Source organism: Thalassophryne amazonica, chromosome 13, assembly GCF_902500255.1.
Source record: "Thalassophryne amazonica chromosome 13, fThaAma1.1, whole genome shotgun sequence".
NCBI classification, from domain to species: domain Eukaryota; kingdom Metazoa; phylum Chordata; class Actinopteri; order Batrachoidiformes; family Batrachoididae; genus Thalassophryne; species Thalassophryne amazonica.
This window is the reverse complement of record NC_047115.1, coordinates 48,374,871-48,399,384: the sequence shown is the minus strand read 5'-3', so window position 1 is coordinate 48,399,384 and position 24,514 is coordinate 48,374,871. Positions and strand designations below refer to the sequence as shown.

The following is a 24,514-nucleotide window of genomic DNA, read 5'->3' as shown; positions in this document are numbered from 1 at the left end:
ATGCCCTCCCCAATGAGGATAAGCAACAGAAAATCATTTCTAAAAGGGCTGGGTGTTACAGAGTGCTCCAAAGTCCTCTTTTCAGATGAAAGTAAATTTTTCATTTCATTTGGAAATCACGGTCCCAGAGTCTGAAACAAAAGTGGAGAGCCACAGAATCCAAGTTCCTTGAAATCCAGTGTAAACCTTCCAGTCATTGACGATTTGGGTGACATAGTGTTGGTCTACTGTTTTTATCACTGCCAAGTCAATGCAGCCATCTACCATGAGATTATATATATATATATATATATATAACTAAGCTCAAGCTGCAACTCAAGCTTTATTGTCGTATGCACAGTAAAGAAACACGTTTCCCTGCACAATGAATTCTTATCTAAATTCTGTTTGTAGTGTGATTCAGCTGAACGGCCGTGTGATATTTGGGTGGGCGCTATTCACACTGCCATCCAGTAGATGGTCAAAATGCATAGAACACTGCCATCTACTGGATGGCAGTGTGAATAGTGCCCGACCCAAATATCACATGGCCGTTGAGCTGAATCACACTACAAATGAATTTCAATTTTGGAAATGGCCTTTGTTTTACAAATGAAAAAATTACATATTTTACAAATACACATTTATTTGTAAAAAAAACAACACACAAACCTTATGTAACTTGTGTTTGGTTTTTACACATAACAAATCAACCTGTCAGTAATTAACAGAGGCTGATTTTCCCATAATGTCTTTTGGCATCTGTGTGTGTTAATGTTCAAACCTTCAGAATAAGTGCATTATTTTAAAATTAAAAGATATGTGTTAGATTTTCACTTTCTAAAAATGACAGTTAACATTAATATCAATGAACCGTCCATAATTAGTTTGATTTTTAAATCAAACCATAAGTCAAACCTGTTTTACTGTGTATGCATTTTGCCACACATCAGGGGCTCTGTATACTGTGAATGTAAATAACTGTTCCTTACAGCAGTAGGCAGGGTATACAAAGACAGAATCTCTGACTCAATGTGTTGGGTTTGTGATATATATATATATATATATATATATATATATATATATATATATATATATATATATATATATATATATATATATATATATATATATAATATAGTATATATATATATATATCACATGTGTTGTGTGGTGTGTATGTATGTATGTATGTATTTATTAGAAGAAGTAGCTCCTACAGATTCCAGGCACAACATCAGAGGTCTCTGTAGAGAAGAGTGCAGTCCTAGGAACAGGTAAATACTGCACCAAACCCTCAAACTCCCAGGCCCCTGGTAGAGGACCAGAGCTTGAGGAACACACATACCACTCTTCCCAGAGGGGGTGAGAAGGATATTTAAATATATATCCACACACAGGAGCTCATTGCCTGCTTGGTGCTGTTCTATTTTCACTAGCGTCCAGCTGATTGCTGCTTTCCCATGTTTGAATTTAAATGTATTTCTACCAGGGGAAGTGTGTCTTGGGTCCTGCAACTGCCTGTGGCCCCTGCTGCAAATGTTCTAAATTCCTAACAGGGATTATGCTGTACACACACAATTCATTCTCCATTGGTTAGGGGCATTAACCGTGAAGTGCAGGCACGGGTGGGAGTCGTGAGAGAGATGAGGAGTGACCCCAAACGATTGTTTCTATTTGTTATGTGGCCATTGAGCATGTATTGTAGAGGTACCTGGGCTTAGAGAACAGGGTACAGGTCTCTCTTTTGCACTGATAGGGGTCTTAGACTTTGAAAGAAAGACTGCACAGTGGTGAGGTCCAGTCAGCTTCAATTACGACCCCTTGTAGTTTTCCCACAGGTGCAGCGTAGAGCTTTTAAGAGAATCAATGGGGTGACAAATTGCTTTGGACAGCAACCCTTTTTATTTGCTGTTGTATCCATGCCTGAATGCTATTCTAAGGATGTGCACAAGGCTATATTTGTGTTTGTGTGTCTGTATTTATTTGGTGAGCATATATAAACGTGAAGTGCTCTCTATTTATGATAATTGAATGCTTTGCTCCATTTGTGTTTGGTGGTTTATATTTTGCTTGTGGCTTTTAATGCCTTGTTACCTGTCTTGACACTTTTTTAAACACTTTATAATGAGTGTTTGCATGTGTCAGCGACTGTTTTAGTTTTAATCTCAAAAGAACAGTGCGAGGTTCTTTGGAAGGGTGTTTTGCATTGTCAAACACCTGTCATGTGTTTGCATGACTTTTAACTTGGTGCATTGAGAAACAAATTCAGCAGAATTTATAAAGTGTTTGTAACCAGGAGAAGGATTACTATGGGACTACTTTTGTAGTCTGAAGATTTACATCCTGGAATCCCCCCCCCCCCCCCCCCCCCCCCCCCCCCCCACACACACACAAATCTGAAAACGAGTCAGAGGCACACAAAAAAAGTCACAACCAAAGGGACATTGGTTTAGATCCCCCAAGTGTGGCTAAGTTTGAAGTGTCTTTTTGCAAGACACTGACTGTGTAAACTGCTCAGACTTTGCTCAAGTGCAAAAATGCCATATATATATATATATATATATATATATATATTACAACATTTTTATTACAAAAGAAAGCTATAAGCGTTATCAGTAATAAACCATATCATGAGCCAGCAAACCCACAATTTGTCTGTTTACATATTTTGAAATTCTGGAACTTGGTTGATTATGTCATGATACAAATCATGTATAAAGTCAAAAATAAACTTTGACATCAACGTGTACAAGATCTGTTTAATATGAGGGAGTCCAGCTATAATTTGGGAGGAACATTAGTATTTGATAAATTAAAGACTCAAGCTATAGTAAAAAGCCATTGTGTTTCAGTAAAAGGTGTAAATATTTGGAATAACTGTTCTGACAGCATTAAATGATCTGATACGTTAGTTGGCTTAAAAAAAAACTATAAAAACGATATAATTACTTGTTATAGTATGAAGAATTAGGTTAAGTGAGTTTGTTATTTATTTATTTATTTATTGTGCGTTGTCCGCAATTGTTTGTTCTATTGAGAAATTTTAGTTAATCTACACTCAACAAAAATATAAATGCAACACTTTTGGTTTTGCTCCCATTTTGTATGAGATGAACTCAAAGATCTAAAACTTTTTCCACATACACAATATCACCATTTCCCTCAAATATTGTTCACAAACCAGTCTAAATCTGTGATAGTGAGCACTTCTCCTTTGCTGAGATAATCCATCCCACCTCACAGGTGTGCCATACCAAGATGCTGATTAGACACCATGATTAGTGCACAGGTGTGCCTTAGACTGCCCACAATAAAAGGCCACTCTGAAAGGTGCAGTTTTGTTTTATTGGGGGGGATACCAGTCAGTATGTGGTGTGACCACCATTTGCCTCATGCAGTGCAACACATCTCCTTCGCATAGAGTTGATCAGGTTGTCAATTGTGGCCTGTGGAATGTTGGTCCACTCCTCTTCAATGGCTGTGCGAAGTTGCTGGATATTGGCAGGAACTGGTACATGCTGTCGTATACGCCGGTCCAGAGCATCCCAAACATGCTCAATGGGTGACATGTCCGGTGAGTATGCCGGCCATGCAAGAACTGGGACATTTTCAGCTTCCAAGAATTGTGTACAGATCCTTGCAACATGGGGCCATGCATTATCCTGCTGCAACATGAGGTGATGTTCTTGGATGTATGGCACAACAATGGGCCTCAGGATGTCGTCACGGTATCTCTGTGCATTCAAAATGCCATCAATAAAATGCACCTGTGTTCTTCGTCCATAACAGACACCTGCCCATACCATAACCCCACCGCCACCATGGGCCACTCGATCCACACCATTGACATCAGAAAACCGCTCACCCACACGACGCCACACACGCTGTCTGCCATCTGCCCTGGACAGTGTGAACCGGGATTCATCCATGAAGAGAACACCTCTCCAACGTGCCAAACGCCAGCGAATGTGAGCATTTGCCCACTCAAGTCGGTTACGACGACGAACTGGAGTCAGGTCGAGACCCCGATGAGGACGACGAGCATGCAGATGAGCTTCCCTGAGACGGTTTCTGACAGTTTGTGCAGAAATTCTTTGGTTATGCAAACCGATTGTTTCAGCAGCTGTCCAAGTGGCTGGTCTCAGACGATCTTGGAGGTGAACATGCTGGATGGGTTTACCTTTATCATCTGATGGTTAATAATCCCATTAATCCATTAATCCATTTGATTACTTTGGGTGAAGAGACTCCGTCTCAGACGTACTGCTGTGGTCCAAAATGACGCATGCACAGATGCAAAAGGTGGACCGATTTTTAGGGACGGACCGTCTGCAACACCAGGTCTTCAATGAGCTACCTGCTCTATAAACACACACACACACACACACAAAAAGCAAAGAAAGGCACCTGTGCCTCTCTGAAAGCAGCACAATTGCAAGTTTTCTTGGTGTCACACAGCATCCAGCCTCTGGCTAAAATTACAGAACATTTCAGCAAAATAGGTTGCTGTGACACACCGTATGAGCTTTTCATAAAACAGAATTGTAATGGCTTCATGGGTGTTTTATTTTGCACTCTTGTTCTCCTTCCCTGTTGGTGACATCATGAGTTTTGCACAGTGAAATTGTTCATTTGGCAAATTGGAACTAGTCTTGTGTTTTGCATGTGATGTTGCTACTGTATTAATGCCATAAAAATACTATTACATAGGCAACAAAACAATGAGACAGTGACTTTGCAAAAAAATGCATCTGTGTTCAGACTGTCAGAAACATTTAGCAGTGGAATGAAACTGACAGTACACATATGCCAGATGCATGTACCATACAGTACGTCTAAAAAACAGTCATTTGCAAATATAGAGAGCAGGAGCTTATGTCCAGTGAGAATGACAGGCCATGTGTATGCTTGCAGAAACAACTTTTGTGGATATCAAACTCTGCTGAAATATACAACAAAAACAAATCTTGATGCAGACCTTGGCTTGAACTTTCATATGTGAAAATGCCCAAAGTCACAAGAGTCACTGGTCTGATGTAGTTGTCACTTGTAAAAATGTAATAAATGTTCCTGTGATTATTATGTGTGCAGACATATTACAGCAGCAGAATTCAAGATATTGAAGCATTGCTCAGTGGTCAAATTGCTACTGCTACTTCTGCTACTATTAATAATAATAATCATAATCATTATAATAAAATACATTGCACTTTAACTAGAAAAATTACAAAGCTTTCAACATAATTAAACAGAACAAAAAGACAAAATTCTGCAATGATATTAACAGTTAAAATTAAAACATCACATGTCAATAAAACGTAAAGATCAACATACAGTGGGAGAATAAGTATTTGTCCCCCTGTCAGTTATGCAGATTTTTTCATCTACAAAGAATGGAGAGGTCTGTAATTTTTATTGTAGGTACACTTCAACTGTGAGAGACAGAATCTAAAAAAAAAAAAATCCAGAAAATCACATTGTATGATTTTTAAATAATTAATTTGCATTTTATTGCATTAAATAAGTATTTGACCCCCTGCCAACCAGCAAGAATTCTGGCTCACACAGACCTGTTAATTTTTCTTTAAGAAGCCCTCTTATTCTGCACTCTTTACCTGTATTCATTGCACCTGTTTGAACTTACCTGTATAAAAGACACCTGTTCACACAATCAATCACACTCCAACCTGTCCACCATAGCCAAGACCAAAGAGCTGTCTAAGGACACCAGGGACAAAACTGTAGACCTGCACAAGGCTGGGATGGACTACAGGACAACAGGCAAGCAGCTTGGTAGAAGACAACAACTGTTATGATTATTTATTAGAAAGTGGAAGAAACACAAGATGACTCTCAATCTCCCTCGATCTGGGATTCCATGCAAGATCTCACTTTGTCGGGTAAAGATGATTCTGAGAAAGCACAGAACTACACAGGAGGACCTGGTCAATGACCTGAAGAGAGCTGGGACCACAGTCACAAAGATTACATTAGTAACACATGATGCTGTCATGGTTTAAAATCCTGCAGGGCAGCAAGGTCCCCCTGCTCAAGCCAGCACATGTCCAGGCCCATTTGAAGTTCACCAGTGACCATCTGGATGATCCAGAGGAGGCATGGGAGAAGGTCATGTGGTCAGATGAGACCAAAATAAAGCTTTTTGGAATCAACTCCACTTACTATGTTTAGAGGATGAGAACAACCCCAAGAAAACCATCCCAACCGTGAAGCATGGGAGTGGAAACATCATACTCTGGGGGTGCTCTTCTGCAAAGGGGACAGAATGAAGGGAGGATAGATGGAGTCATGTATTGCGAGATTTTGGCAAACAAACTACTTCCCTCAGTAAGAGCATTGAAGATGGGTCATGGCTGGGTCTTCCAGCATGACAATGACCCCAAACACACAGCCAGGGCAACTAAGGAGGGGCTTCGTAAGAAGCATTTCAAGGTCCAGTCTCCAGACCTGAACTCAATAGAAATTCTTTGGAGGGAGCTGAAACTCCAAACCTGAAAGATTTGGAGATCTGTATGGAGGAGTGGACCAAAATCCCTGTTGCAGTGTGTGAAAACTTGGTCAAGAACTACAGGAAACGTCTGACCTCTGTAATGGCAGACAAATGTTTCTGTACCAATTGTTAAGCTCTGTTTTTCAAGGGGGGGTCAAATACTTATTTAATGCGATAAAATGCAAATTAATTATTTAAAAATCATACAATGTGATTTTCTGGATTTTTTTAGATTCTGTCTCTCACAGTTGAAGTGTACCTACGATAAAAATTACAGACCTCTCCATTCTTTGTAGGTGGGAAAACCTGCAAAACTGACAGGGGGTCAAATACTTACAGTATTTCCCCCACTGTATATAATTAAAATAACATAAAAAAAATCATAAAATGGATAGACATCAGAAAATAAATAAGAAATAAGATTAACTGGCAATCAAAGTGGACTTTCTAATATTAACAGACAAACTCTTTCTCAAAATAGGAGCATGGTTGGGGAAAGTTCTGAACACTGCTGACTTCTTCTTAACCCTGTGGGCACGTTGCAATCTCGTGTCCTGTGACTGCAGGGCAGAAGAAGGCCAACCCATATTATTGAAAATAATATGGGTTGGTGTAGGACCATTTATAGTCTTATATGTCAATAGCAAAACCTTGAAATCAGCGGTTGCAGTGACAAGTAGCCAGTTAAGGCATGTCAGAACAGGTTTGATGTGATCAGTTCTATCACTCTTGTTTTCTGTATTGTGCTTAGCTTGTGTTGTCAGAGACCTGTTTGTGTTCTCTTGCAGCTGTTAAGATAATTGTGTACAATATTGATTTTGACATGCAGGAGGATATGCATTTATGTGCTACATGATAGGGTGCTTTTTTTGTTTTATATATGTGCTCCTACTATTTATTTTTTGTGTTGGCAGATCAAATAGGCTGAGTGAAATGTACTGTTCTGCACTCAGGAGGCTAGTCAGTCACTTCAAATTCTAAGTGCACACATTACCTGAAATGTGCACCACTGTTTGTGTACCTTCCATCAATCAACACAGCTCTTATTTTAATGCGTTTATTACAACATTTTTGAGACAATTTCCACTCAAAAGCTGTTAATATTAATGCAACATATTTCTCTTTCTTTGTCTCTGCAGGAAAAGAAGAATATGTTGCAACGTTCAAAGGATCTGAGTTCTTCTGCTACGACTTGTCCTTGAACCCGATTCAAAGCAGCAGTGATGAAATCACATTGTCATTCAAAACCCTCCAGAGGAATGGACTGATGCTGCACACGGGCAAATCAGCTGATTACGTCAACCTGGCATTGAAAAATGGGGCTGTCTCACTCGTCATTAATTTGGGGTCTGGAGCCTTTGAAGCTCTGGTGGAGCCAGTCAATGGGAAATTTAATGACAATGATTGGCATGATGTCAAAGTAACAAGGAATCTACGTCAGGTAACAGTACAGAGGATGATGGAGAGTAAACAGTAAATTTATACAAACTAATATACTTCAATCATGACCATCATATAACATTTTCGTTTTTCCAGACATTTCAAATTGAAACATGAAATAAAATAATGGTGGCTTATGGTGAAAACAAAACAGAACCACAGCTGGGCAGAAACAGTCATGATTCAGACATTCTGAGAAAAAAAATATGATTTTACACATTCAGAATAACTTAGATAATATTTGAGACTAAATGCAAACATGGATAAGTTTCATTATTTTCACCGATTACCATTTTACCCCTCGCTTTCTCATGACTACCCTTAACAACCTTTGGAAGCATTTTCACTACAAACAGTATTTTTGTGAATTTGACAGAGTTAAATATAGGCCTACATATAATATTGCCTGTTAGCAATATTATGAGAAGTTTTTATTATGGGAACTTTTTTTGTACAAAACTACTTAATTTTGATTTATATTCAACTTATTTCATTTATATAGCTCCAAATCACAACAAAGCTGCCTCAAGGCACTTCACACAAGTAAGGTCTAACCTTACCAACCCCTACAGCAAGCACGCAGGTGACAGTGGAATGGGAAAAACTCCCTTTGATGATTTGAGGAAGAAACCTCAAGCAGACCAGACTCAAAGGGGTGACGCTCTGCTTGGGCCATGCTGCCAACACAGTTGACAATACAAATATACAGGAATTTTTGGGGAGTCCATGCTGGTGTACAGGACGGGAGGCCTGGAGAAGAAGATACCCACTCCCACTTCTGGATGGAGCTTCACCTCAAACAGAGGGGAAAAAAAACCCCAAAAAACAAAAATACAAAATCAGGTGGCAGAAAGACAACAAATAAGGTATTACAACCCCTGGCAAAAATTATGGAATCACCGGCCTCAGAGGATGTTCATTCAGTTGTTTAATTTTGTAGAAAAAAAGCAGATCACAGACATGACACAAAACTAAAGTCATTTCAAATGGCAACTTTCTGGCTTTAAGAAACACTATAAGAAATCAAGAAAAAAAGATTGTGTCAGTCAGTAACGGTCACTTTTTTAGACCAAGCAGAGGAAAAAAATATGGAATCACTCAATTCTGAGGAAAAAATTATGGAATCACCCTGTAAATTTTCATCCCCCAAATTAACACCTGCATCAAATCAGATCTGCTCATTGACATTGACCCTATGCCATGACATTGACCCTATGTGTCTTTTTGCAAGGAATGTTTTTGCAGTTTTTGCTCTATGGCAAGATGCATTATCATCTTGAAAAATTATTTCATCATCCCCAAACATCCTTTCAATTGTCCAAAATATCAACATAAACTTGTGCATTTATTGATGATGTAATGACAGCCATCTCCCCAGTGCCTTTACCTGACATGCAGCCCCATATCATCAATGACTGTGGAAATTTACATGTTCTCTTCAGGCAGTCATCTTTATAAATCTCATTGGAAAGGCACCAAACAAAAGTTCCAGCATCATCACCTTGCCCAATGCAGATTCGAGATTCATCACTGAATATGACTTTCATCCAGTCATCCACAGTCCACAATTGCTTTTCCTTAGCCCATTGTAACCTTGTTTTTTCTGTTTAGGTGTTAATGATGCCTTTCGTTTAGCTTTTCTGTATGTAAATCCCATTTCCTTTAGGCGGTTTCTTACAGTTCGGTCACAGACGTTGACTCCAGTTTCCTCCCATTCGTTCCTCATTTGTTTTGTTGTACATTTTTCGATTTTTGAGACATATTGCTTTAAGTTTTCTGTCTTGACGCTTTGATGTCTTCCTTGGTCTACCAGTATGTTTGCCTTTAACAACCTTCCCATGTTGTTTGTATTTGGTCCAGAGTTTAGACACAGCTGACTGTGAACAACCAACATCTTTTGCAACATTGCGTGATGATTTACTCTCTTTTAAGAGTTTGATAATCCTCTCCTTTGTTTCAATTGACATCTCTCGTGTTGGAGCCATGATTCATGTCAGTCCACTTGGTGCAACAGCTCTCCAAGGTGTGTTCACTCCTTTTTAGATGCAGACTAACGAGCAGATCTGATATGATGCAGGTGTTAGTTTTGGGGATGAAAATTTACAGGGTGATTCCATAATTTTTTCCTCAGAATTGAGTGATTCCATATTTTTTTCCTCTGCTTGGTCTAAAAAAGTAACCGTTACTGACTGCCACAATCTTTTTTTCTTGATTTCTTATAGTGTTTCTTAAAGCCAGAAAGTTGCCATTTGAAATGACTTTAGTTTTGTGTCATGTCTGTGATCTGCTTTTTTTCTACAAAATTAAACAACTGAATGAACATCCTCCGAGGCCGGTGATTCCATAATTTTTGCCAGGGGTTGTATTTGTCAGCATTAAGCAACAAGATAAACACAAGAAAAACTAAGGTGATCACTGACCACTAGCCCTAAGCTTCTCTAAAAGTTTAAAACTTTAAAAATTTAGATAAAATTGAGGCCGTGGCAACTACTGGGTACCAAGACATCATTCAACCCTGTACTTACTCCATACTGGGTGAAGAAGCAGACAAAGTAAGTGCTACATAGGGTCTGAAACCCATTGGGCTTATTATTCTCAGAGTCCATAGGTGGTTGAAACAGAGTGATCATAGTATAAGTTAATTTATGTAATTTGCTGAAATAGCCTCCTGACCCGATGATATAAGGGAAAAAAGAATTAGAGCATGAGAAAGGACAACAAATTTGGATGTTCTCATGTTAGTCTTCATTACCAACATATTTTCTCTTAAGAGCCAATATATGATCTGGATCTTTATATGCTTCAGTGAAACAATTAATAACACAGCCTACATTGGCATTATAAAAATATTAAAATAATAATGACTCATCCTGCAGTTTTGGATATGTCTATGCAATTGAAAAATTATGCTGATCATGTGCATTCCTAACTGAGCCACTAAATGCTGCATTAAGCACTCTTGGGCCAGGAATATGATTGAGGTGTGAACAGTGTTTAAACAAAATGCTTACAAGTGGAGGTTATGTCAGTGCACAATTAAAAGGTAAGAAATGCAATTGCTTCTGTTTTCTACAGAACATGCAGGCCTATGCTGGACAAAATAATAATAGTAATAATAATCAGTGGTGGGCACAGTTCTACTAACTGCTAATTAGTGAAGCTAATGTTTTCGTCATGGAAATAGAGACTGGAATGGACGTCACGTGACTAGCAGCATGCCGCACGGCGGCCATTACTAAGGGTGGAGAGAGCGCCTTGAGCCAGTTAAACAGAAACGAAATGAGGGGAAAAAAGGCAGCCAGTGCTTCACCATCAACTGTACCAACTACAAATACAAATTCTCCAATACTAAAATGAACTGTACAATAGCCTTAATGTAATTATGTAAAACAAATGTCTATTTTAAAGTCGTTATGTCGCAGTTTAATATCGATATACTGAGACTATAACTCAACGCCATAAGTTCTTTTCATTAAGCTGTGTTCACATGCATACAAATACGGAAACAAAAATGTTTATATATATATATATATATATATATATATATATATATATATATATATATATATATATATATATATATATATACACTTGCAGTTGTTGTTTAATATGATATGAAAATTCAGTAAGGTATATCTTATATATTATATTCCAATTGTAAGGTAGAACAATGGTAATATATAAAGGTATGTCTAAATATCTAAAAAGGAAGAGTAAAATAGGAGAGTAGAAAAGAGTAGAGTAGAGCCACTTAGGTGCCTGGTCTTGAGAACCAGGGTGGTAAATGGCTTTATATCTACTTGTAATAAAATGGTAGTAAAAATCATATATATATATATATATATATATATATATATATATATATATATATATATATATATATATATATATATGTTGTCATTAAAAGACTAGCAGTAATATTACAGTGGAAAAAGCAGGAAGGTAAATGACCACAATGGCAAGGCATACTTCAGATTTATATTTTAATACATAAGGATTTTTTTTATCCGAGCTTTTAATCAGCTTGAATACAACTTACAAGGCTTCATTTATAAAAATCCATCGAGAATAATGATGACAGGAAAAACACAGTAAATTCCCCAAATTTCCACACTTTTAATAAACCTTTTTTATCTACCCAGACATGTATGGATTCATTAAAAAGAGTAATTAAAGTGCTTTAAAGCAAGTCTACTTTTATTAAAATCTGTTAACAAATAGCGACAATAGAGTGAAAAAAGCAGCACAGTTTGTCATAATATTCCCAAATTTCTGCATTTTACATAAACTTTTTTTTTCACCCACACATGCATAGGTTCACTGGAAAGAGCTTTCAAAGAGCTTTAAAACAAGCCTACACTTATTAAAATCAGTTAAGAACTAGCGACGCTAGTGCGCCTTCCTGTCCTGAGTGACGCTTATAGATTGAGGCGCGCACGTCCATTCCATTCTATATTTCCATGGTTTTCATTAGCAGATTAGATTTTCAGCTAACTTTGAAAACCATCAGCGGATCAATGAGCTTCTACTAAATTTATTTCCGCTAACTTTCAAAGTAAAGTGAGTAAATTTAACAGTCAAAACATTTGTAAACCCTAAAACATGGTGGTTCCTGGTTATGAACATGCAGAGTTAGCTAAAACTTCTGGTTCACAGGTCATTGCACACAAAGGTTGGTCAGAAGACAAGAAGTTACACTGTGGACAAAAACTGTGTGAAAGCAGCTCAAAAGTCAGTGTTTTTATTTATTTATTCTTCATGCATTTGTTTTGTTTGTGAACGCAATACGGATGAGCCATACTGTGTTTGTGAACACAATACGGGTGAGCTGTAGCTCCAATAATGGCTTATAAATGTTTAATATAGAGATAAACTGTGACTTCTAATACTGTGATTTACTGCGTTTGATAAAGATGATGACGGTGTTTGGGGTTATATGTTATACTTATTTATTTTTTGTGCATTCGTTTTGTGTTTGTAATCACCTTTGAGTTTACCCAGCAGCCACTGCAGCGCTGAAACTTGAAACTGGCTTATCAGTAGCCGACAGTGACTGAATCAATACTAAAAGTTAGTGGTTAGCGGTATCTCCGGCTAACTTTTGTTTTATCAGTTTAGCATTATAAAAATTAACTTTTCAGTTAGTGGTTTAATGGCTAATGAAGCATTCCAAACATTTCCATTAGCTGTGCCCACCACTGATACTAGTAATAATAATAATAATAATAATAATAATAATAATAATAATAATAATAATAATAATGTTAAACTGTTGGTATTAATATTTTTATTGTTGTTACTGTTGTTGGAGTCAGTAAGGTCTAGACTTTTGCTCATGTGTAGATCTTTGAGATGTATGACGTGATTTGTTGTTAATTTCCACTGAATTGTATCAGAGGCGATAAAATCTCATGCAGAAATCTCAAATTTATGCTTTTTTTTTCAGTAAACCGTTTATCCACCAGTGTAAAGGTCCAGTCACGTGGCATATGACGATTCCTGAATGGGAAAAGGGAAAAAAGTAAAAAAAAGGTCACAAATCATTGAGAAAAGGTCGACGAACAAGCCTCATCACCAAATAGCCTGCGAATCAAGAGCGCAAAAGGGACAAAAGAGGAACAAAATGAAACCAATGCTAACATTAAGCTCGACACTTTAAATGAAACACACCTGGAGCCACTGCTGGAGCAGTGTGAGTCTGCATCTCTGCATTCCAGGACTCGGTGCTGGGACGGGGCTCAGCTGCAAACAGAAACGCATATTCTGACCCACTGTGGAGATCTGTATGCATGTCGGTGGATCCACCTGCTCTGGTTCCTCGTCCAGAACAAAAAAGTGTCCATCTCCTTCATCGTTAGAATCCTCACTGTCTGGTTGAGACTCTGATGATGCTCTGTGCACTACATCTTGCTCCAAAAAAAAAAAAAAAAAAAGTGAAGCGCTTACTCAATATTTATAAGATGCCTCAGTTTTACAAAAAAAAAAGTCACACCACACACGCCAAATATGCCACCAAAATAATGCACACTGCAAAAACACCAAATATTTCTCAAACCTCTCAAATACCAACTCTAATCATTGTCTGTACACCTAAAATGCATGCATACAAGACAGATGGAGAGAGAGCGAGAGAACACTGTCTTGCTCTCTTTGCCTTTTTTTTGAAAATCCTGCTGTTTCTGATCACCTCACACATGCACAGGCGCTGTGTATGTGGATCAGACACACACACACACACACAAACAGGCACGTGCTTCTCTCCGGCTGATCACACTGGGTTAAACAAGGCTGATCGCACTCCTGCAAAGTCCTCCCACTGCGAACAAATACACAGTGATGAAGGATCACTTCCTCAAAACTGGGCTGGATGACAGCAAGCCCTTCAGAGTTCATGGACAGAATGCTGCAGCTCCAGCCAGACTTTTTGTGCAGCATCTCTCTCCTCATGTACGTGCCGTGCTGCAGCAACACCATGATCATGGACTGCTGTGCACTGGCAGAGAGGCCAACAAATTCTTTCTGGCCAGCCAGCACCACAGCATAACCACAGCAGCACTCGCCACATCACACGCAGCTGCAGAAGCCCCACACCATACAGCAGCTCCACCATGGAGGAGTTGCCGCTGCTTCACAAAAGTGCTCACAAACCGGCTTCTGCACTATGTGAAAACATTCAGCTGGTTGAACAAAGTCAAGCAAAATGCTAACGTTACAAAAACTAAGCAAATGATTAATAAAACATCAAGAACGACAACAAAACGAAATGCAGACAAACTGAGGATTTCGGTGGCATTCGTTCAAATTTTCAACAGTTTAAAAATCTTGACGAAGTGCCAGCTGCAGGAACGAAGTTGTGCAAGGGTTAAATGATGCCAATGAAAGTCAACAAAAGTCCAGATTTGTTGTTTTGTTTGGACATCGTTGCCCTATGTTAAGTGCCCTGTGACCAGGCCTTTAATGGCTACTTCTGGGGGGAAAATAGGTGCGCTTAAATGTACAAAGTGCAGTTCATATCATTTTAAGTGTAAGCTGTGACTGACTGCAGCCTCCATGACCTTTAACACAATATGCATATCCATTATAATGGAACGCTAATGGATGAGCAGATGGACGCACTGAGGATCTCACTGGTTGCCTTTCATTCATCTTCACGTTGAAGCAGATGGTGATGCTTTCTGCTGAAGATATGTGATTTTAGACCTCCTTAGTGATTTTGGTTCATCCCGCACTGCCAGTTCTGCTTACCAAAAGCGGCCCACTAGGCAGTTCGCATTCCACACCCGGCTAAGGGAAGGTGATGGTCTAGTGGTTAAGCATTGGGCTTCAGACCAGAGGAGCCTCAGTTCAAATCCCAGCCAGACCGCAAATTCACTAAGGATCCTTGGGCAAGGTCCTTAATACCCAAGTTGCTCCCGGTGTGTAGTGAGCACCTTGCATGGCACCACCTTGGCATCGGTGTGTGGAGTGTGTTTGTGTGAATGGGTGAATGTGAGGCATAATTGTAAAGTGCTTTGAGCATCTGATACAGATGGGAAAGCGCTATATAAATGCAATCCATTTACCATTAATGTTATCGGCTCCAAGCCAGCGAGGGCTTCTTACCCATTTAAAGTTTGAGAATAGGTTGAGTTCGGGCAGCCGATTTGCACATCAGGACCGCTGTGGGCCTGCACCAGATTTTCCTCTGGCTTCGCCCCTGCCCAGGCATAGTTCACCATCTTTTGGGTCCTATCGCACGCATTCATGCGCCACCTCCTGACGGTGTGGGCGAGACACTCAGTCAACTTTGTTTAAAGGGGTATTTTCACCCCTGAATGGCAAATTTAAAAGGTATCTATCACACTAGTTGATCTGAGAGTGGTAGAGGATAGTGCCAACCATGGGGTTGTTCTGAAACAGTGTAGTTACTGCTATACTGTTACTCCTTTCCCCTGATCAAGTCAGGGTCTCTACATCTGGAGTTGATCCCAGGGTGCCAGATTATGGCTGCCCACTGCTCCTAGTGGTTGGATTTTGTCTAACTATAATTAGGATGGGTAAAATGCAGAGGACAAATTTTGCTGTATGTATGTACAATGACAATAAAGGCTATCCCACAGTCAGCATCGTCAAGCATGCGACTGTGGGAACCCACACAGAAAGGAATAGCTAAGAAATCCACCGGGTAGTCTGTCCAGGAAGAACACAGGAGTAAAGATTAGCGGTAAAGTGCAAATCCCTTTTGAAGTCTATTCCATCCTCAACAGAGGAAGTCTTGAATACAAATTCACCACAGGGTGAAACGGTAACAGAAGAAGAAGGATGACTAACTGGATTCCAGCTACTGTGACAAACGTGTTGGTCTTTAAGGCTGTGATAGGAATCCTACCAGTGACACACTAGAAAGCCTTCGTCAATCAAACCATCTGGGGTTCCCTGGGTCGCTGTTGGCAGTGTGAAGAGACGGTGCAGATGGTGGATAAAACTGTACCATCAGGGATAAAAGCTCAGTGAAGGTACTGTAACTTTGATCAAATTATGTTGGATCTTCAGCCGCTGAAGTTAAGTGTATGCTAAGCTGTGTGAAATAAAACATTAGGACCAAAGTATCAAACACAAGTGTTTTGTTCCACACTATTCAAACAATAGCTCGAGATTTGTTCCTGCTCATTTGATGGGAAATGTTTGCCTTCACCTCAGCACCAGTGCTGTTTCTCTGCATGAACAGCAACTTCATGATTGGTAAATCTAACATAGCTGAAACTTCAAAAAGAAAAAGAAAAAATAAAATAAAAATAAAATATACACACTCTCTCTCACACACACACACACAGAAACAATGGGCCCTATCTTACAACTGGTACAAAACCTAGCCCATGTCCTCAAACTCACAATACTATTTCAACTCGTAAAAAAAAAAAAAAAAAAAAAAAAAAAAAATCTGTTTTTGTTGGGGGAAGGGAAAGCTGTGGTTGCCAGAAGAATTCTGTAAAAATACTATATAAACTATATAAATACATTTGCAGACAATTGTGTCAATTATACAGGATAAAATTGTTGTAATTTGCAAAACATATATGAATAAATAAAATAAAAAAGGAAAATGAGGTAAAGACGGCCTAGAACTGGGGATATTCTGTTTGGGAAGCAAACACATTAACATATGGTATGAATTACTCTGAACATGTAACAAACTGCAGACTCCATTTTATCCAGATGATATATAAAATACTCACTTCTAAATAGTCATAACTTTTTTCAGAGCTCCTCACACTAATTTACTTTGTCCAGGAAAAAATATGTTAATATGACAATATGATGTACAACTGATTATATTTTCAGAGTAATTTCTATTGTGTGACAGCATAGTGGCACAAACATAAAGCATACTTACACTTACTCATAAACCATTCATTCATTTATTCATGCTTTGCTAAGAAGTGAAATATTTCAGGATTAGGGTTGCTTGAGACCCATTCTCCTTTCAAAGTTGGAGCTGCATTAAAAAAATCTGATGAACATGGGGATCCCATACAAATGTCCTGTGGTGGTCTTGATCAATATAGGAGCAGCACAACAAAATCTCATTGAATGGGGAAATAATTACTATGTGACACTTGTAATTTAGCAAAAAAAAAAAAAGAAAGAAAGAAAGAAAGAAAGAAAAAGCTGTTGAATTATTGGTTTACAATTTTTTTTCTGAAAATTACAAAAAGTAGTTGAATTATTGGTTAAAATGTCTTTTTTTTTCTGTAAATTAGCAAAAGCTATTGAATTATTTTTTGTAAATCACAGCAACTTTATATTGTAAAATTTATAGGTTGCTCTGCAAAGGTATTTGACATATTTTTTACTGTATTTTCTGTTTTTTTTTTTGTTGTTGTTTGTTTGTTTTTCTGGAAAGCACAGCTACCGGTTTTTACAAACAAAAAAGTTTTTTTTTTTTTCTTTTTTCTTAAAGGAGTGGGCTCATGTGGGCATGTCAGTCTAAAGATTGGGTGTAGCCAGGTTGTGAATTATCATGCTGATATTACAAATCACCAGAAAGCATTTGTGCATTAAGCCCAATTTATGCTACTCCATATTTGCATCTCCATAGCCACGCAGAGCCCTCTGCATTGTTTCAAACCTTCTCCTAGCCCCTCTCTGTAGTCCGACGTGCACCTCCCAAAAATTTTAGCTCCATCGCGAAACGACAGACTGGATTCCCAAAGGTCGTGTTACGACATACAAACATTTGCGAAGTGCATTTCTTTGTCTATGTCCCGAAAAGGTTGAACAAGTGTTGAATATTTGCCCGTCATCTTCCTCAATTCATTCACTGGATGCACAGAATACCTCTGCACCTGTCTCCTCTTTCATTCTCCTCCAAACATTTACATTAAAAGCATTTGCTGTTCAGAGTACTAGAAGCATAGAAAAGCCTTGGTTCGCTTCTGTTGCGCATTGTATAAAGAGTGCAAGTCAGACACATCTGACATGAGCGGCTTTACAACACAGATCAACTCAAATTGTCAATAGTCGCTACAGTGTATTAAGTTTTGTTCAATTTTATGATCTATCTCTGTCTCTCTCTCTGACGGTGAATTGAAAATTCACCATTTAACAAAATAAGACCATAAACAGAATGTATGAATGTCTCATTTTCATGTTTGAAACACTATACAGTGATGCCCCACATTCACATGGACACACACACTCCAGTGTCAGGGTTGTGCCCAGTGAAGTGCTCAGCTACACACCGGGAGCAACTTGGGGATTAAGGACTTTTCCCAAGGGATGTTGGTGATTTTCCATTCTGATGGATATTGGAGTCGAAGCAACTCCAGTCCAACTCCTTAAATCAGTTGACCATTCATTCCTGTTCTCTCTAGAGTGTATCTCCACCTCAGCCAAACTACTCTGTCTGCTCTCTACTGACGTTATGAATGGACTGCATTTACTCTCACTATAGATCACAATATCATCCGCAAACATTATAGTCCATGCAGACTTGTGTCTGATCTCATCCATCAACCTGTCCACCACCATTGCAAACAAGAAAGGGCTCAGGGCAGATCCTTGATGTAATCCAACCTCCACCTTGAATGCATTTGTCATTTTTACTGTACATCTCACAACTTTCACACTGTCTTTATACATGTCCTGCATCACCCTCTCACACTTCTATGTCACTCCAGATATCCTCATACAGTACCACAGCTCTTCTCCTGATGCTGTTTCATATGCTTTCTCTAAATCCATAAACACACAATTTAACACCTTCTGGCCTTCTCTATACTTCATAAGCACTCTGAGTAAATATTGCATCTGTAGTGCTCTTTCTCAGCAGCAAACCATGCCCCCTAAACACACACACACACACACGCACCTTTCTTGCTTCACTCATTCACCTCAGTGAGCTTTGGTGGCTGCTGTGTAATGTGCACTCTGACAGGCTGCCATTAATCTGTTGATGCACCAGAAACCTTTTTGCCTACTTCTTTGATACCTTATGGCTGTGCCCCTGGTGCAGTCCAGTTCAAAGGAAAGGGCAGGTGCAACTAGGATTGGTTAATATCACATTCAGACTACAATACACCAATTTCAAATGAACATGGTCAATCCAACACCTGGCTTTGCACTGACATTTCCCACCATTTAAATTGGAAAGTGTGCATGTGCGTACCCTAAATTTACTTTCGTCCGACTTGTTTTTGCGTCCATTGTTAAAATGGGGCCCAATGAGTGCATGCTCTGTGGGGGAATCAAAAATGCCATCCTCCTCATTTTGTATCAGGGTCTTTGCTTTTTCTCATTGTAGTAAAGTCAACCTAAAGTTCATCAATAAGACCAAAAGGAGGTACGGTATTGAATGAGCTCATGAGAAAGTTGTCACTGTGAATTGGTCTCCAGCCAAAAATAAGACACAAAAAGGAAATCGAATCAAGAGATTTGTAAGAAAAGACTTACAGAATTGTTGTTAAATGGGGTCAACTGATGTGCTTTAGGCATTCTTTCTTAAGATCCATTTGATGTCTGTCAATCATAGCCTTTTGTCAAAGATGGGTAGGACAGTTGTTTTCGCTAATCTTAACAACACATGTAGAAATCAACCATGAAGAAATCACAGGGAGCTTCTGATTGAGTCCGACACTTTTTGTGGAACATTATTATTATTTCCTTGGTCTGCTTTTTTCTTGCTGAACTTATTTTGCCCTTTTTCTCTTCTACGTTACTAACATGCTTTGGAAACAAACTAACATCATTCATGGAATGTGTCATTCTACTAACCACTATGGTCTTTTGTCGTTTTTAACAATGTACTAACAGTATTGATCATCATATATTTATTTGGGTAACAATCGTTATTCTGTTCACAGTTTTTAATTTCCTTTCTCCCCCTTTTCCACAAAGCACTCAGGCATTGGACACGCTATGGTAAACAAACTACATTGTTCGGTAGATATCATTCTAATTGTTTCTTAGTTTGGGTTTGCCGTGTGTTTCTTTTCTTTCTTCCTTTTTTTAACTGTAGACGTCATTTACCAAAAAAAAAAAAAAAAAGAAAATTGCGGTTGGTACTCTTCTGCTTACTTTTTGACAACTTTTTTTATTATTATTTCTGAGTTTACTCATTGTTTTCACAGTTTGTTTGTTTTTTTAAGTTTTCTTCTTTTCAATCCAATTCAGTTTGATCCACCTTTTATGGCGTTATCATTTTGAGCCTTTTGCATCACGCTGTGATAAATAATGAAGACTCTTTTCCAATCGGCTGGCCTGATGCTCTTTGGCTCAGCCGGTCATGTACGTTCACATTGCATGGCGTGTACTCCGTCCATTTGTCAACATGAATGTCACAGTTGAGTCATGTTTGTCATTGGTGGCTCTTTGGTCTTACTTTCCTTTGTGGTTTTGCAGTGTCCATGAACTTTTGCATGCATCTGGGTTGAAAATACTGATGCTGCAATTAATGATTGGGGTTTTTTTTTTTTGTGTGTGTGTGTGCTTTGAAACAAAAAAAGACAAATGCATGCATCTGTCTTTTTTTCCCCTCATATATCCATATCCATTGTCTGACACTAAAAGTTGACTGTACTTTTCGTAGCATGTGCCCCCTCCCCACCCCTCTCTAACCTATTAGCATGTTTTCATTTCTTTTGTAAAACTACTGGACATGATAACATGAAAGTTAAACTAACCAACATTCTACTAACACCATTTTTGTGTCTGCTAAATGACCTTTCAGTTGCAGTAGTAGCAATACTAATACTGTAGTCTGGGTAGTTCACTCACTAACTAACTAACTAACTAACTAAACTAGCATTCTGATGGGGACTTGCAGGTTTGAACCCAATCATAAACTGGACAAAATAATCATACAAACAAGAAAAAAAGACAATGAAAACAGACATGAAAATGGGTTTCACAAACACATAGGGAAATCTGTCTTAGTCAAGGAGAATGAGAGGCAGCAACAATGCAGTATTTTGGCTGACTGAGTATAGTGTGTCCTTTCCCTGTGCTTTCTTCTCTAGGTAACAATATCCGTGGATGGGATTCTTACCACCACAGGATATACGCAAGAAGACTACACCATGCTAGGCTCTGATGACTTTTTCTATGTTGGAGGGAGTCCTAGCACTGCTGACCTGCCTGGATCACCTGTTAGCAACAACTTCATGGGTTGCCTCAAGGAGGTAAATATTACTTCTCTATGCATTCTGAGGCTGGTGGGTGTATAGGATATGACTGACTTTACCTCAGGAGTCCAGAAGATGCCTTTCTACCCACACGCTGACCCTGTCTTATCCTTTCGACATTTCTGCAGTTTATTTCTTTTCACTGTGTACTTCTCAGGCTACTGCAAACTTTATTTTGCCTCCACCTCCCACTCAGTACACTTGTAACATTGCTCACTTGTAGTATTAGTCTTTATGTATTCCATTTTCAGCACAGTTGATTTACAGCATTCATGCAATACCATGTAGGTCACCTTGATTATAGACTATATCTTCAAGAAGTGAGCACAAAATAGTGAGAGCAAATGAAAAGGATACAAGATGTACATCATGGACACAATCACATATTGTATAAATCCGTTATGAAGCAGTGGTGTCAATTCAGCACATGCTGTGCCTTGGATGATCACTGACATCTTAGCATATTTGAATCTAGCCTCCTGATTTTGTCATGTAATTTGTCATGATAACTTTAATAACCAAACATCACCTGAAGCGTTCTTCCTCCTGTGTGCTTATTTCAGTAACAAGAAAGATATTGTCCATATTTCCCAACTAGCTTGGGAACTCCTCAGGATCCACCGGGAAGAGTTAGAGGACATGGCCAAGGATAGGGAAATGTGGGTTAAGCTTCTTGGTCAACTGTTAACATGACCCTGACCTGCATAAGTGACAGAAAATAAATGAAGCAGATACTCACATGAATCACATATCTGCTTAAAGCCTGGAATGTTCTCTATCAGGCAGTGTCATTTGGGTAGCACGGTGGATTAGTGGTTAGCACTGTTGCCTCACAGCAAGCCTGTCATGGGATCGATTCCCACCTGTGGCCTTTCTGTGTCGTGTTTGTGTGGGTTTCCTCCGGGCACACTTAAAGACATGCAGGTTAGGTGAATTGGAAACTTTATAATTGTCCAGGTCTCCCTTGCAAAAGAGATCTCAATAGGACTAACCTGGTTCCATAAAGATTAAAATTACTTTTCCATTTAGTCACCTTCCCTTGCCACACACTTACGCCAATACTGGACACATTTTTGTGTTCCATCAGTGAAGAAATCTGGTGTCTTCTCTCTGCACCAGCGATGCACAGCTGCTTGCACCTCTATACTATTAGTATAATGGTGCTCCTTTAGGTGTTCTTTTAGTACCCCTTCACACATAGTGCGAATTTGGTCAAATTATGGTGAAACAGCGCAAAACAGTTCAAATTAGCATACCACGAAACATCGTAACATCATGCAGGCTTGCACGATCCCAGTGCGATGGTTCGTGCACGTAACACTGGCTTTCGAGCAGGAACAAAGTGCGAGCAGCTGCAGCAGCTCACACTGTGGGATGAGCTGCACCACTTTGTGCTGTTGATGTGGAGGAAAATAAAATAAAAACCAGCTGTATAATTAGTGAATATCACTGGGTTGATATAAATAATACATAAAATGGGACGCAGTACAGAACCTCACTATTAAAATACCCTGGTAAAACAAAAAAATGCCACTCGCAGGATTTCCACTGCACCACAATCACTGTCTCATAACAGGAGGGTGAAATGGTTAAAATCAACAAACAGATAAATCTATTTTCTAAAAAGAAAAAGAAAAAAAAAAGCGCTGTGATAACTGACCAAAAATGGCATATTTGTAATACTGTTGGCCTGTCATATGGTCCTGCGGCGTGCCACTCATTGTCCTGTCAGCCATTCGTTCAGATTGCCTGCTGCGCGTCCACGTGAACTGGTGGTCCGGTCCAGCTGGAACAGCCTGTTCATGTGTGTGTGCTCCAGCCCATCGCAGAAGTGATATATATTTTTTATGTATGTTGATGTGAGGACAGCAAGCATACACATGCGTGTCCGTCAAAACATGGTGTGTTCTGCAGCTCTGATGCCCAGGACCAGAGTTGCCAACAGCTGCCATGCCCCTGTCCGTTCAGCGCACAGACCAAGGTGTCATTCTGTGATCAGATGAGAGGCGCCTCGCCTGCAGGGGTGGTGCATGAACCACACGCATGCATGTGTTTGGGGGGGGGTGAGACACATGCATGTGTTGTGGGTGGAGCTGACACTCAACAATGATTGTTTGCTGACTGTTTTTGTGATGATAGTACAAATGGCCACACATTTTCTAAGTGCTAAACGAGCAGTGTTAGATGTTCGTGCATATCAGTTGGAATTTGGCCAACACCTGCCACGAGAGGGTTCTATGGTCTCACACAGCACACACTCTCTTTCAGCCACTGGTGTGCGCAGATAATTGTAGCAACAGGTGAATGAGGCGTTCGAGGCAGCTTCGAATTTACATGTTTTGCATACGATTCCTGCTTCATGTGCACTTCAACCAAATTTGCATTATGTGTGGAGGGGCCCTTAGTTTGGGAAAAAGGGAAAATGTCACAGGGTGTAAGATCCAGACTGTACGTGGGGTGCGGTAAGAGCTCGTAAAATTTAAGCAGCAGCCAAAATGGTTTCTTTTCCAGAATAATCCACTTCAAATGTTTGAGCAGCTTTTGCAAAGTGTCCACATATCAGACAGAGTTGACAGTGTTGCAGAGTTTTAAAAATTCATTGATGACTGTGCCATCTCAGTCCAAAAATGTTCCTATGGAGGGACAACATTGAATTTATTCATCTTTCAATCTCAATGCCCACCTCGCATCTTAGTGCAGCAGATAACAAACAACAATCCTTCACATGGGGATACAAGCACAATCACATTGAAAGCTATATTACATTATGTGTCTGATCACAAAGATTCAAATAAAGTGTAGTTTGGAGTGTCTATGAATTTATGGGGTAAAAACATTAAGATTGGTGACAAAGGTCAAGTTTCAGTTTGTACAGGAGTCAAAAGTTAAAGTTGCTCCAGTTTTAGTAAAAAGTGATGCAAAT

At 39.2% G+C, this 24,514-nt stretch overlaps 1 protein-coding gene across 1 annotated transcript in view; it reads left to right on the top strand.

Moving 5' to 3' along the window:
- Window positions 1-24,514, top strand: part of LOC117523030 (neurexin-1a-like) — a 976,202-nt gene that overhangs the window by 323,059 nt on the left and 628,629 nt on the right. Inside the window, exons 7-9 of the mRNA XM_034184449.1 lie at window positions 7,630-7,931; window positions 20,306-20,329; window positions 21,427-21,588. Coding sequence (XP_034040340.1) covers window positions 7,630-7,931; window positions 20,306-20,329; window positions 21,427-21,588 — 488 coding nt within the window. The remainder of the gene's footprint in view (window positions 1-7,629; window positions 7,932-20,305; window positions 20,330-21,426; window positions 21,589-24,514) is intronic.